This window comes from Zonotrichia albicollis, chromosome 18 (genome assembly GCF_047830755.1).
Source record: "Zonotrichia albicollis isolate bZonAlb1 chromosome 18, bZonAlb1.hap1, whole genome shotgun sequence".
Taxonomy (NCBI): Eukaryota; Metazoa; Chordata; class Aves; order Passeriformes; family Passerellidae; genus Zonotrichia; species Zonotrichia albicollis.
Genome location: NC_133836.1, coordinates 2,533,317 through 2,547,918, shown reverse-complemented (window position 1 = coordinate 2,547,918; position 14,602 = coordinate 2,533,317). Strand labels below are relative to the sequence as shown.

Here is a 14,602-nt window from a genome sequence, read left to right as displayed (position 1 = left end):
CATCCCTGTCAGTGGAAATAGTGTCTCTCCAGAGCTGCCTGAATTTCTACAGTCCTCCCATTTAACACTGGACAGGGAAGTTGCCTCCAGCCCTTGACATTCCAACCTGGATCTTACTCATCCCGTATTAACAAGGTTATTAATTACCACAATTTTCTAGCAGCTCGATCCCCGGGGTGAGGCGGCGGCTGCGGGATTCGAACCCGCGGCTCCAGGAGTCGAACTGGCAGCCCCAGGATTCGAACCCGCGTCCCCTTCGCTGAGGGGGGCGGAGCTTCCTCCAACGGCGGGCGGGGCCGGGCGGTGCCGGTGTGTCGGGGGCGGCCGCGGGTAACCGGGGCTAACCGGGGGTCATGAGCGGGGCCGGAGGGCAGGGGAGGCCCATGGGCTTAGGAAGGGCCGCCCCAGCCGGGCGGGACAGTGGGGAAGCCCTGCCCGGGAGCGGGGGTCTCTCCCCGGGGGTGGCACCTCAGGGCCCCCCTCAGGCCCTGCGCCCCCGGCCCGTGCGCTCCAAGGCCGCTTGTGCTCCCTCAGGGCCGTGACGGGTGTGCGGCGGGGGAGCCTCCATGCTGAACGTGACATCCTTGAAGCCTTCCCGGCTCCACGAATGCCTGGCAGAGCTCTGGCCCCCAGTCCCCTATGAGTTCATCAGTACAGCGTTCTGCTTCGCCCCAGGTAAAAGATGAAAGTGCCGTTAACAATCGGCTCTATTTTCGGTAGGAGGGTGCTCACTGTGCTGCTGCCGCGTTGAGTCATGGACCGCAGGTGGTACCACCTCGTTCTGCAAAGGGCTTCAGTCAAAGGCCACAGGTGGTACCACAAGCATAAGGAACTTCTTGGAATGGTCTCTATTTATAATAGAAACATAGCTCAACTAAAAATAAACCCCTCGAGTTTATTATGAGAGAATTTGTCACTTCCTTGTGTTGAAATGCATTCCATGTCTCACCTTTTGTAGGCATTTAGCCCCGATCACAAGAACAGCATCATTAGGAGGCAGAGACAGGAGCTCAAGCTTTTAATTTCAGAACTGAAAGATCGTGACAAGGAGCTCAATGACATGGTGGAAGTGCACGAGAGACACATCCAGGCCTGGGAAGATGATCGCCAGAAAATACTGACTTTAGCAGAACGATGCAGCGTGTTAACTAGTGAGTGCTGTGATGTAAAGAATGACATCTTGGTCTATTAAATATGTTCATGTGTTTCAACCCCTCAATAACAGTTTTACATCATATAAGGAACCATTTCCTACCCTTTAGCCTTAAATTTTTTTGTTCTCTGGGATCTAAACTTCCACACTGGTGCTGAAGTGATCTGATCATGAAGGGGGTCTGATGATCAGACTCTTTCTTGTCTGAATGTGTGAATTGCTTCTGTGAATTCTTTTAAAAATAATCTGATTAAATAAATGTGTGGGAAGAGGAAAAATGTGCAGCCTGCTGGTGAGTTACAGAGCCGTGTGCCCTGAGGCTCTGCTGCACAGCTCTGGACAAACACAAAGCACCTGGTGGCTCTGAACAGGCTCAGTTCCTGCAGTTCATGCAGTTCCTGTTCCATCTGACCTGGGCACCCAGGGAATCCTCCTTCAGAGTGTGCAACATAAGAATCCAGATCTGAATTGTGTGATTTTAAAACACTGGGTGAAATTATTTCTGAGATTTAAGAAATTGCATTATAGCCTCTGAGCTCTTTTCTCACATATAACTTTGTCTCCTTCCTTTTTAGGTGAGCTGAACGAGAGAAATGCCATTATAAAATCACTGACCAAAAAGTTAAAGTTATTAGAATCCCAGCATAATGACAGTAAGATAACACTCGAAAGCACACAACAGAAGTTTAAAGAGCTCACTCAGAAAGTCACAGATTCATCTGTTCACTGCCAGGCTCTGGAGGTAGGGGTTGAGTGATGGTCTGGTTTTGTAATCCATGTATTTGCAGGGTGCCTGTGATGAACTGTAACATTCCAAAACTGAGACATGCAGGGTGTTAAGACCCTTGACCACAAACAAGTTGGGGAGCAATTTTTATTCCAGTCCTCTTTTCTCCAGTTTGCTCAGGATCCCACATTGCCACTCACAATGTTTCAATAACGTTGTGGACGCATTTACTGGGAAAAAATAAAAACTTTGAATCTGAAATAATGGCTGACACTTATTTCTGTTCACTAGGAGAAAAATCAGAGTCTCCACTGCTCAGTTTTGGAACTGTCTGCTAAAACAGGCCAGCTGCAGGCCAGGGAGCAGGAGCTTCTCTCTATGCTTCAGATGAAGGTAACATCTGTAACATCTGTAACATCTGCCAGCTCCTGGGCACTAAATGTGACTGTGCCACAAGGCTTCTGTCCCTGGTGATCTCACTCATGGTTAATTCTTAGGCTTGTTTGAGAAGGGAAAAATGGTCAGCAATAAATTGCTTTGTTTTCATAAACAAGCTTGCTTCCAAGATTTAATTTGGTGGGTTTTTTCCTCAAAATCTCAGAAGGAAGTTGGGGATCACTTTACTGTTGTTTTGTCCAAACCCATCCATGATATTAAAAATTAGATTTCATTGTGTTTCCTATTTCAGGACAAAGCCTTAATTGAAACAACTGATCAGATTACTGAGGTTACCTCTAAGTTTAAAACCCTGGAGAATGCCCTGCGTACAGCAAAGCTGGATGAATTCACTCGCAACAGGGAGCACCAGGACCTCAAGGTGACACTCAACGATGTCATGAGCCAAGTAAACAAGATGAAAGGTAAATGTTTCTGCTGGGCACCTAATTCAGTGTAGGCCAGCACGATTCCTGTTTACTCTGGGAAATGCTACATTTTGTTTTGCAGACATCCTCTCTGAAAAGATGAAAGAGAGCAGCAAGAACCAGGAAGAAATCAGTCACCTGAAACAAGAAAATGGCTGCTTGAGGAGTGAGCTGATCCTGGCAGGTGAGGGTGGGCAGTTGGCCTTTCCTGCCTTGGCTTTCAGCAGCTCAGAGACTTCTGGGCAGCAATTCACTGATCTCTGTGAAGGAGGCAGCTTGTTACCTGCAGTTTAATAAAAGTACATCCCTGGCGTGCCATTCTTCTGTGGAAGCAATATCTGGGGCTTCTGCAGGGACACTTTATAAAATCTTGTGAAAGCACAGAGTTCACCAAAGTGATTACACAGGGAGGAGTGAGTGGCTCGGGGGACTCTCCTGAAAATGTTGAGACTTTCTCTTCTCTGTGGCTTTCTTTAGGTGATGGGATGGCTTTACGCTGGTATAATATGCAGGCCTTGGTAAACTGCATCTTACTCTCCATGATACCTTTGGTTTTGGGTGGAAGAACATCTGGTGGATAGGAAAGGTCACTGCAATATTCTTGGGGACAACCACAGAGACCTTGAAAGATTAGGTGGCCAAAGGTGTCCTCTGCTGTCAGATAATTTCCTTGCCTATCATTTTTAGTCTGCTGTTTGACCTTTGTCAGGTACTGATGCCATGTCTCATTATTTTAAAACCAATAAAATTGGGAATTGTTTTGCTGCACTTCTCTCTACGTGCATGAAGTAAAATTCATTAACTGAATTTCCTTTATCCCTTCCTCTTTTTTTTTTCCCTCTTTCCCTTTTCTCTTTTCCTTTCTGAAAATGCTAAATAAATCAGTGAGTGAAGCACAGTATTGCTGCTAGTAACATGAAGCCAGCTGCTGAGGAAAAGTCCGAGGAAAATACTTGAATTTTTGTTTTCTTGTGGGTTTTGTACTCTTTTTATCTGCAGGGGAAACAGGTCCCATTGATCTTAAGAAAATGCTTTTGTTTTGTTTCGGTACCACCTCCTACAGACACAGCATTAGCAATGCACTGACTTTGTGTCTGTTCACCTGAAGTAATAAAAACAATTATTATCTTTTGAAACAGTGGAAGAAGCCCAGAGGAAGGATCAACTTTTTCAGTTTGCCAAGTCGAAGCAAGTGCGGATCGAGAGGGAATTGTCCAGTTTGCGACAGGTACAGCCCCGGTTGTGCTCCTGATCAGGTCAGAGGAGCATTTGCAGGAACATCAGACCTGTGTGGAGCAGTGTAAAAAAGTTAGATCTAGATAGTATTGATTAAGGAGCAAATTTCTGTTTGTGCCTTGCTGGAATCCCCGTAGAATGTTGATTTATTTCATTTGAGTGACATGAAGGGCAGCAGGATTGGGATCACACGCCTGCCCAAGGTGAGCTCAGCACAGTAAGGGACACAGCGGCCTGGCAGGTCTGTTTTTCACAACCTAAACCCTGTGAGTTCACCTGCTCTCAGCTGAGGTTCTCAAACCATGTTCCATTTTTTAATTGCAAATAATTGATGGGTAGTTACCTTCTCCATTAGCTTCACAAAAAATCCCCTGCAGTCCAAGCCAAATCCCATGATCATCATCCATGTCCTGTAATTCTGTAGCTATGAACAACATTATAACAACATGTATTAAATATCAGGTAACAGTAATGATATTTTATTTATTGTTTAGTGTGGTTCCATCTTAGAAGAATATTCTAATCTTCTAATAGAAATCCTGTTTATTGCTGCAAAACATTATTTTCCTAAATATATGCAGAGACGGTCTGTTAGATTTGGAAGTCTTTGTCAATAATTTGACTACAGGCATTGGTTTATAAAAACATTTTGGGGATGTTTTTGGTACTACCTGGTGATGATTTCCTGCACCCAGACATTCACCAGTGCCCCTCACTGCCTCTGACAGGTCTGTGTGAAACAGCAGCGGGACTTGCACTTCCTCCATGTCAACTTTGATAGCTCTCAGGAATCCAGGCAAAAACATGAAAATGCATCCAGTGGAAAGAGGTAAAGACATTTTAAAATGTTTTTTTTCTTAAATAGTTTGTCCTCAAAGAGAGACTTCACTGTTGAGCCCCAGCTAACATCCTAGCAGGGGTGTGTGCTGGGCCAGGATGGCTTTGCTGGACTCGACCACAAACATGCAGTGAAGCTGTCAAGTACCTTGTGTTTTATTTGGTCAGGAGAGACCATGGGCACCAGGCACAGAGCAAGTGTTGTAGCAGGCCAGACAGCTCATGATTTTTTTTAGAAAGTGAAATAGTCTGGTGGTTGGGGTGTTAACCTGGCTCCCGACTGCTTTTATTTAAAAAGCAAAGTTTATTTTAGGAAGTCAACTTAGAGAATGGGTGCACACCCTGGAGGTTCAGCCAGAATCACCATACTGTGATTAAAACACGAGGGGACTCTCAGACTGGTTTTGAAAAGTACCAGCCAAATCTGGGCAGATTTTCTGTGGGGTTTTGGCAGGGTACAGCTGCCTGGTGGTGTGTGAGCTGCTGCAGAACCCTGGCAGAGCCTGCGTTCTGTAGAGCTTTAGGAGTGCACTTGGGGATGCTCTTTACCTGCAGTGTTTCTGACTTGTTTTTGTCGTGCCGTTGTAGCTCAGGGGCCACATTCTCTGCCTCTGAAAGCCCCAGCAGCAAGACAGACAAGGGTAGGACTGAGGGCAGCCACGGGATGTGCGAGGAGTGTGGAACTGCACCAGTTCCAGCAAGTAGGGTAAAATCCACCCCTGAGATGTGTGAAGTAGATAATAGACAGTTACTGAATGCTTCAGACTTGGAAACTGCCTCAGCGTTGTTAAACCACTGTCAAAAAGCTGTGAAAGGCTTGGCCCTGCCTGTGGAAGAAGGAGAAAAGCAGGATGTTACATCAAGCTTTGATGAGCTAGACAGTGAAAAATTTCATGAGGTAAACAACACGAGGCCATTGAGAAACAGGGAAATTGGAGAGAATGAAGTGAAAAGCAGAGACCAAAAAACCTTTGAGGTGTCTTTGCCTTCATATGATCGTTGGCTTAAAATCAAATCTCGTGTAGATTTGCAAAGCACTTTAATCCAGAGCAGCACCACGTCTGACAAAACTGATAATGGAAACAAAACCTGGGAAGAGAGATCTGACACTGAGTCTGGCCAAAAAAGCACAGAGACTCCTGCCACTTGCAAGTCTGACTCTGAGTCCAGTATTAGTAACTTCATTTTAATTAAAGACACACAGTGGAAGCCACTCTCAGATCTGGAATGGCTGGAGATTTTCAAGCCCAAAAAGAGAGATGGAAATACAAGCCGTGGAAGAGATTACAGCTGTTTGGAGACTGCACAAGAGATGAAATGTACCTGCTCACAAAGGTTATGAGTTTGTTGCCTTTAAGAAATAAGCATAAGCTAGACTAAATAGAAACTTAGGTGTATAAGCTCTCAGTATTAGCTCAAGCTATGTTTAGAGTAACTGCTGTTTTAAATTTAGTTTTTCAACCTGAAAAGTAACAAATTTAAAATAAAAATAGCTCTTAAAGTATCATGATTCTATTTTTATGCATTTATTTTTTTTCTCCTCTCTTATCCCCAAGAGCTGTGTGGGCAGGATAAGCTGCAATACCATATAACTTAGCCAAATAAACTAATTGAGAAAATCTTTAAGATTTTTTGAAATCCCAGGTGTTGCTCATAACTCTGATGGGTGAAATATCTTCTGATCAGAGCTGGACTTGTACAGTGATGTTTTCTGTGAGGCAAGAAACAGATGCAGGTTTTGTGTGATGCTTTAGTGACTGTGTTACTTCTATTGAGAAATCACATCTTGGCTGGGCAGGAATGTAGGGCACAGCTCTGAGCACAGGCTGCTGCCTCTGGCAGGGCAAGAGATGAGATGGCAAGATTTAAAGGACAGCAATCTGTCCACTCTCCAGCTCGTGGGACTCTGTCCTTCTGTTTGTGCTGTGGGAGGAGAAGGATGTGGTTGGGGACGAGCAGGATGAGGTTCCTAATGCTGAGAAGTGTCACAGGAAGAGCCAGGTGCCTCAGTGATGTTGGAATGTCTCCGAGATAAAAAACCTGCTCTGCATTTACAGAAGTGCCTGCTTGAGCAAAGGCATTCAGAGCTGGGACTTGCTGTGGATTTGTTCTGTTGGTTCCTCTGTTTGTGTTCAAAAAATTGATTTACCCAGCTCTATTTTAGAAGGATTTCTGAAGTTTCACAGCAATTTCATAGCTGCTTTCTAGCCAGAGGAGAGGAGCCTTCCAGCTGGTGGTTTGACAAGCACAGTAAATGAACAGCTGTTTAAACCTGCTCCCAGTGTTTGCCAGCAAGCCTGCCCAGCATCCAAACAGATTAATGTTATGGAATGGAAAGATCTGATGTATGGATGCTTTCATTCTGTGTGGCTTTTGAAACAGAAATATTGTAGGAATTGTTGCTGCAGTGAGACAGACCTGTTCAGAAACAAGGTGAATGGGCAGCCACTGAAAAAGAATGCTGGCCTGGCACATTCCCATGTGCCTTAGCTGAGCTTCACTCTCCACGTGGGCTCTCTCTAATTTCCACTGCCTGTAAATCATTGGAAAGACTCCACTCCCCTTCTGCTCCCCCTGACCTTCCTTATCAGCTCCCCAGCAGCACCAGTGACACACTGCCATCCCTAAATCCCTGTCGAGGCTACATCATGAAAGCTGCTTGCACTTTTTGTCTTGCCCTGTTTGTCTTGTCCTTGAGTGAATTTTAAGGGGGAAAGGAACAAATTCAACCTGAGTATCCTCCAGGTAGGGGGGAGCTGTGCTGCCCATCTGGGATTTGCTGCTGAGCTCTCCACTTTTCTTGATGCCCACATTTGGTGCTGGGGCCCTGCTAATTGGAGATGGATTGGCTCAGTGCAAATCCCTGACTGTCTGCTCTCCAGCCTCTGCTGACTCGGATTTGGCAGGCAATAAATCCTCACCCTACATGGGAGGAAGGCAGGAGCATTGCTTCTGTGAAGGGATTAATGGCACACACCAGCACAGCATTCCTCCTGGGACTTGGATCTGGATCCTCCAGTTTTCCATTGCTGCTTTCAGAGTGCTGATGATGTAGTTTGTGTTTAGGGAAGGGTGCTGGCACCTCCCTGTCATCCCAGCAAATATTTTTGCCATGAGTTCCTGAGTTCTGGAACAGCCAACAAGGAGGCTGTTAACAGTCAAATGCCTTCCCCCATGGCAGAGGGGATTGTGAAATCCCAGAGTGCAGGAATCATTTCTGTGTGCTCTGTCTGGGTGACTTCATTTATGTTGGGCCAACATTTGCTGCCTTGGGATTTTTATCTCAATTCTCATTTTACAGATGGAGCATCAGCAGGTACTTGTTGAGTCTGCCTGGGCTGGACTAAACCACCCATTCCTGAGCCATTTCCCTGCCTCACAATCCAACCTGTGTCCCCTTCCTTTCCAGCCTGAGTGTTTTCCCTGCTCATCTCATCTCCTCACATCCCTGTTCCAGGCTTGTTCCCTCACATCTCCACAGAACCTTTCCTTGTCAGAAACACAGACATGAGCTTTTCTCTCTTAAAAGAGAGCCTGTTCTATCCCAGTGTTTTATGGGAGAAGTGAAATGGGACACAGCAGACACTCATGAGCTGGCAGCTCCCATGAGGGCTTTTTCCTAGATTGAAGGTCAGTTAAAATGCACCTATTTTTAACAGTCTTGCCAGGCATGGAATGCACTGCTACACCAAAATAATTATCTAAAGAGTATCTGCTGAAATGTCATCAATTCAAAGAGAATATTTCTTTTACAATACACATCTTTTTCATTGTTTGCCAGTCCAGGCAGGGCTAGAACTCTGCTTCTGTTGTGTTCAGGAGTTGATTAATGTGGTTTGCTCCTATATTTAAAAATAAATAAATCCAAGCCTCTTTGGGAAAGCTCTCCTGTGATCTCTGACATGAGATGACTGTAAAACTGTGAAATTCCTTTGAAGGGTACACCTACAAATACGAATTTGCCTAATGGTTGATTAGAACCAAAAGGGTTTGGGTGTGGGAGGGGAGTGAGTAGCAGAAATTGGGAAGAACAAAGTTTTGCCTTTTGGGTGCTCTTTCAAGGTTAAACACACACTCAAACACTTGGTCATGGAGCTGGTTGGGACTGGTTGAAAGTCAAACCCTCATCCTCAGAGGATGAAAGTGATCCAGGGGAGCTGTTAAACATGGGAATGCTCTGAGGAGCAGGGTAATCTCCCAAGCTTCTTGCTTTCCTTGGCCCAGGGCCCACAGTTATTTATGTTGTGCCATGATTTCCCCTTGAAAGTTTAAAAAGGATGGTGATGCTGCTTCTGCCAATGTCTTCATTTTTTTTTAACAGTGAAGAAAGCGTGGATCTGGATTCCCTCCGCCTGGCTTCTCCTCTCTTGGCATCCTCTGAGAAGAGCAACAAGACTCAAAGCTCTGGGCAATTATCTGATTTGGATTCCCCTCTGGACATCAATGACCTGGCAGTGACCAAACCAACAAAGAGATACTGCATGAACACAGTCAGTACCTTATTGCACAATGTCCTTGACTGATTTTGAGGGGAATTATGGGCAATTATGACTGATGGTAGGAATGCAAATGTCTCCAGGCATGGAGCAACTGGGGACTCCAATGGTGAGACAGCAGGCTAATGGCAAAGGTGATAATATATTTTTTTAAAAATAGCTCCTTGTTGCCTCAATATGTCTTGGACAGCATAAGTATAAATGAGTTTTTTAAAAATTAATAAGGTTTTAGAATGAAAAGCTTGAGGAAAATGCTGGCTAGTTGGTAATTCCACTTAATATCTGGGTACACGTGGATGCAGTTCTCAGAAGCTATTGGACATGGTTTCTTTCCTGTTCTGCTTGGTTTTCCCTGTTTCTCATGTCTTTATTCTCCCCTTTATCCCTGAAGCACCTCTCTTGTGAGTGCTCCATATACCTGCATGTGGAAATCTGTTTGAAATGGCACTAGGAGAGAGCTCTGTGTTTATCAGAAACACCAGCAGTTAGACACAGTCTGTTACTTTGCAGCACTTTGAACAGAAACATTTCCAAATCAAAATGCTGATTCTTGGTGCATTATCATCCCTTGAAATCCTCCAAAAAAAAAAGATCCTTCCCTAACTTTGTCTCCCTGTGTGTGTCCTGCAGGACACCAGTTCCCTGTTCTGGAAGCTGGAGCGCTCGTTGGCCCAGTCCCGACAGATGCTGACTGATCTGGAGCTCAGCCTTCTCCACACAAGCATTCCCAACACCACCAACAAGAACAAGGTAAGATCCTCTCCCAGGATGAGGGTGGGGTCTCAGGGATGCTGATTGGGAACATCCTTTCCCTTATGCTGGGCTTGCACTGCGTTAGCAAAGCACGAGGAGGATGTTGGTTATGAAGAGACACTTCCTGCATGCCTTAGTGCTTGAATTTTTTATAGGATTCTGTTTGGCTGCTCAAGGTCATGACAGGATTTGACTCCTGCATTGTGTCTGAACAGATGGAAGGCAGAAGTCATTTTGGGGCAAGCTGTAGGAGGTCTAGAAAAAAGTGAGCACTGGTTCTTTCTGACCTGAAGCAAATTAGGTGATTTCTCAGGCTCAGCACACGCTCACTGCTCTGCTGTCCCAGAGACTCTCAGTCAGAACTGGTTTATTATAATATTCATGGAAAGGAGGGCAGTATAGGGAATATATAGGATACTTTGGGTGTGAATTTAAACCAGCAGCTCAGCTTAAATAAAGGCAGAGTTCTTGTGGGTTGGTAGTTTTAGCTCCTTCATTGCAGGGTCAGAGAATATATTCAGTGGTCAAAGAAAAGAACCTGTATGTAGCTGTCATAGCAGTTTATTTTATGAGCACAAGTGCTGATAAAGTTCCTGTTGAGTATTTGGGCAGCAGAAGTAATCAGAGAAAGGGTCACTTGTTTGGTGGGTAAATATCCATAAGAATTTCTACCTTGTTTGACAAGGACATTGTACCTTTTGTCCCCAGCAGTGAGCACACTTGTGCTGGTGTATATCCCAAAGGGAGGATTGAGGCTCCTGGTTTCAGAGCAGTGCTGAACCCTCACCTTCATCCTCACACGTTTCACCTCCCTCTAAAAAGTTGCACTCCTTTTAGCCTCAGATGAACCTGGCCAGAAGAACGTTGCTGTAAGGAGCAGACAAAGCCATTTTTATAACATTCACAACCATAAACCCTTCGCTGTGCTGGGCCTGACTGGAAAGGTTGTGTGCCAGCCTTTGCAGAAACTGAAAGGATATTTTGTTCAGAAGTTCCTCTGCAGGATTTCATTCAGTGGCAAAGACAGCAGCAGTTTAGTCTTTTGCAAAGCCTCCTGAGTAGGAGGATTCCTGAAAAGCTCCCTGCACACAGGGCTTGCTTGTGGCTCTTGCCCAGCCCCATCAGCTGTCTGGCTCCTGCTCCCTGCTTGGCACGTCACAGCTCAGCTCCTCTGTCTGCCCATGACTCTGCTTTAGGATCTGATGCTGCATTTTTGAGCTTGGAAATTGGCTTCTCCTTCAGCTTTAGTGGATAGAAAATGAAGCAAACTCGTGTGCAGTGGCGGGAGCAGATCCTGAGCCACATCTGTGCAACTTTGATCTCCTTTCAGAGCAGCTCTGGGCAAAAACTCGTCAAGCATGTTTGAGTTAATGTATGCAGGCCAGCTAACCTGTGCTGAAAACCAGGCTCACCTGGGGCTGTTCTAAACTGAGCTTTAGAATGGAATAAACATGAGATACAGCCTTTGGAATTGAATCAGGGGGAAGTGGTACATGCTGGATTCTGTGCCCCGCTGGGGTGGGGAGGAGAAGGGGGAATTAAGAACTGTACCCCTGCTGCTCAGCAGCTTGAACCTGGCAGCTCTGAAATTGTATTCTCCGAGTCCTTTGATTTCCATGTAGTGTTTTTACATTACAATAGAAACAACAGAACTCTTCACAGAAGCCAGTTACCTGCTGCAGAAGAAAGAGATGCTAAGTTTCTTTTTTTTTTTTTTTTATGATGTTCCCTGAGCATGAAAGTGTTTTCAGCTTGATCTTTTTTTGTTTGCTTCCCTCTTTATAAATGCATCTGCAATATTAATACCCTTTATGGATTTTTGAGATGGGCCTAGCACAGGATTCTAAGTGCATTTCCAATAAAACTCTTGTGAGTACTGTAACAGCAAACAAATATTAAGTCAAGTAGTTCCTTTAGCCAAATAATTAAACTTTTGTGGAGGATGTTCCTCATCCTTGGGGCAGTCAGATCTCACAGCTTCATTCCCCAGTACCTGCACTCTGCTTATTGTAGTTAAAACCCTTCTGTGTGTTACAGATAACAGGATCAAGGATGTGAACATTGTTGAATGAGAGATTGGGAAGTTTTTTCCAGTGCCAAGGCCAAGGGCTGTTTTAGGATACTGTTCCTGGGCTCAGAGCCCCAAAAGTAGAATGTATTGAATAGAGCTGTTTCAGAATATCCAAAGCAGCCTTGCCCACAGCAGATTGTTTTTTTCTTTTTGAGTCAGGAAATTTCTCACTCTCTGATTATTTGTTCTCCTATTGTGGATTGGATGCTTGCAGTAGGCACCACCTTGTCTGGTTCTGAGGACAAAAGAGTAACCAGATATGGTTAAAATCCTGAACACCACATGAAACTGAATAAGAACCAGCAACAATGAGGAGAGAAACTGGCAAAAAAAAAAAAAAAAAGTAAAAAAAGAAAATAAATCTCCTAGTGCTGACACAGCCCAAGCTGGTGCCTGCAAAGAGAGGTTACCCCACAGGCAGCTGGGGTGACACTGTGTGACAGGATCAGCCTCCACCCCGTGGGCAGCTGGTGCTCAGTTCTCTCTGGGATATCCCAGCTGCAGTCCCTGGCTGGTTGTGCCCTGGGGAGAGGGGTCAGCCTGGTTTGTGTTCTGCTGGCTCTGCACTGGCCTGGAGACCCTGAGACTGCTGTGAGAGCCCTGGGACTGCAGCTGGGGGGCACCTGGGGAGGTGGGTGCTGGGCAGCTGCGATGCCAGAGCTCCCTGTGCACTCAGAGAGCCCTTCTGTTCCTGAGCAGAGCCCTGGGGTGAAAGCAGCCTGGGGTTCTGTAGGTGAAGCCAGCACTGGGACTTGCATCCTGAAACCACTGATGTTACAAAGCTTCAGGAGCAAATCCCCAAAAGTGCTGAGCCCCGTGCTGAGGCAGCAGAGTGGGGAGAGCACGCTGAGCCTACAGAAATAATCACATTTGCCTCAAGTGAGAAAGAGCTGGTGCAACAAACACACCACAATCCACTGTAGATCCATGACAGGCATGAGGGGCTCTCCAAGTCACTGGCTAATGCATAATTCTCATTTTCTTTCTGTGTTAAAAGGCACTGAATCACTGTGATCAGTTAGATCTGAAGCAGAGCAGGTCCAGGAATAACCAAACATTTGTGCAGTTTCATATACAGAAGTGATTGAATTGATTTCGGTTGTGTTTGTTTGGTTTTAAATTGCTCTGAAACTCATTTGAGGGCAGGTGCACTGACAAACATCAGGGCAATTTCCTCCCTAGCTGCCAATGATTTAGCCACTCTCATCAGCCAGTTGTTTTGCCTCTAGAGAGAGGTTGGGTGGGGGAGAGTGAAGAACTCAGGAGGAAAGCAGTGAGGAAAAGTCTATTTTCAGTTTTGGACACAGCACCGTGTGCCAGTGCTCATAAATGGTGACTCAGTGGCTGGCCTGGGGCACAAAGATCACTCCTTTCCTGAAAGCCAACTGGAAAGGTTTTTTATTTCCCAACATCCCAGTGCTGGCCCTGAGACTGTTCCCTTTCTGTGAAGTATTTTGTTTACCTTTTCCTCTTTATATTTTACTCCATGTTCTTACTCTATTTGCAGTGTGAAAAATTTGTCCAGTAAATTCACACAAGTGTGGTTGCTTCAGATATTTCAGAAGAAATGTTCCTGCTTTTTAATAAAATTCTTTTCCATTTTCTGCAGAGGAAGAAGTTGGTTCCAACACAGAGGTAATTATGAGGACTGAAGACATTGACCCAGCAGCTACAATGGAAAGTTACCTCATTTTTTTTTCCCTTGGTCCTCCTGAGTGTTTGAAAGACCCACAAGTGGCAAGAAGATCTGACTCTGCAGGAATGTATTTTATCTTGAAATAAAACACAGAATTACGCCAAGATTAACAGAGCTATTTTTATAGCTGAGAGCTCAGGTTAAACACCAGCTTGTTTTTTAAGAGTCTGAAGTGTGTAATTGTTACAACATCGGAACTATTTTTCTTTTTTTTTTAATGGTGGCTCAGAAATATTTATAGAGTATGACACAGCCAAGCATTCTCCTTTTTTTTTTTTTATAGCACATTGTTTTTGTTCTGGATTTTTTGCCTTGTAGAGAGAGATGAATAATGTTTATAGGAAGTTCCCAATTAGTGTTGTAAGCAGGAACTGCCTCCGATGTTGCTGAAATGGGAGAGCTGTCACCCACAAGATGGGCACCACTTTCCACACTCAGGAGCTGATTTTTCCCAAAATGTTTATGGGATCAGGTGTGTATGGCCTCTGCTTGCACTGTGGAGGTAGCCAAGTGTGATGTGACCTTTTTTTTAGCATTTCAACTAGATTTATGTTTGCTGATTGGGCAAGATGTGCTGTTATCACAACCTGAACTTGCATTTTAACGAGGAGATCAAATAAGCTGATAGAGGTGATACTTTGCTGCGTCTCTCTTGCCCATTTAACACATTTAGCATTGATTTCTGACGTTTCTCAGCACAGACACGAGTGGGCTGCCCAGTCCTGTGTGGGCTGGGAGCCCTTTGGGACACCAGTGCCCCTCCCTGTGCC

The 14,602-nt window shown here is 45.1% G+C and overlaps 1 protein-coding gene across 5 annotated transcripts; it reads left to right on the top strand.

Annotated features, from left to right (window-relative positions):
- Positions 1-268: 268 nt before the first annotated feature.
- CCDC62 (coiled-coil domain containing 62) lies at positions 269-13,991 on the top strand. Of its 5 annotated transcripts, XM_014270242.3 has the most exons (11): positions 341-675; positions 959-1,151; positions 1,729-1,895; positions 2,172-2,273; positions 2,569-2,740; positions 2,826-2,927; positions 3,883-3,971; positions 4,708-4,808; positions 9,138-9,306; positions 9,943-10,062; positions 13,746-13,991. In XM_014270242.3, exons 1-11 carry the CDS (start codon positions 640-642, stop codon positions 13,773-13,775), a joined length of 1,281 nt encoding a protein of 426 aa, XP_014125717.1. In that variant the 5' UTR covers positions 341-639; the 3' UTR covers positions 13,776-13,991. The 5 variants fall into 5 exon arrangements, with proteins under 5 accessions (XP_074410157.1, XP_074410156.1, XP_014125717.1 ...); XM_074554056.1 differs by lacking the exons at positions 9,138-9,306; positions 9,943-10,062; positions 13,746-13,991 and adding exons at positions 269-309; positions 5,405-6,329 and having other exon boundaries at positions 535-675; XM_074554055.1 differs by lacking the exons at positions 9,138-9,306; positions 9,943-10,062; positions 13,746-13,991 and adding exons at positions 274-330; positions 5,405-6,329 and having other exon boundaries at positions 535-675.
- The last annotated feature ends 611 nt before the right edge of the window (positions 13,992-14,602 follow it).

What these genes read in the sequence shown, in the direction of transcription:
- CCDC62 (XM_074554056.1), top strand. Translation starts at nt 640, where the DNA reads ATGAGTTCATCAGTACAGCGTTCTGCTTCGCCCCAG. An exon ending in TTCACTGCCAGGCTCTGGAG is followed by an intron (nt 1,896 to 2,171) that starts GTAGGGGTTGAG and finishes TCTGTTCACTAG; the next exon opens with GAGAAAAATCAGAGTCTCCA. An exon ending in TCTCTATGCTTCAGATGAAG is followed by an intron (nt 2,274 to 2,568) that starts GTAACATCTGTA and finishes TTCCTATTTCAG; the next exon opens with GACAAAGCCTTAATTGAAAC.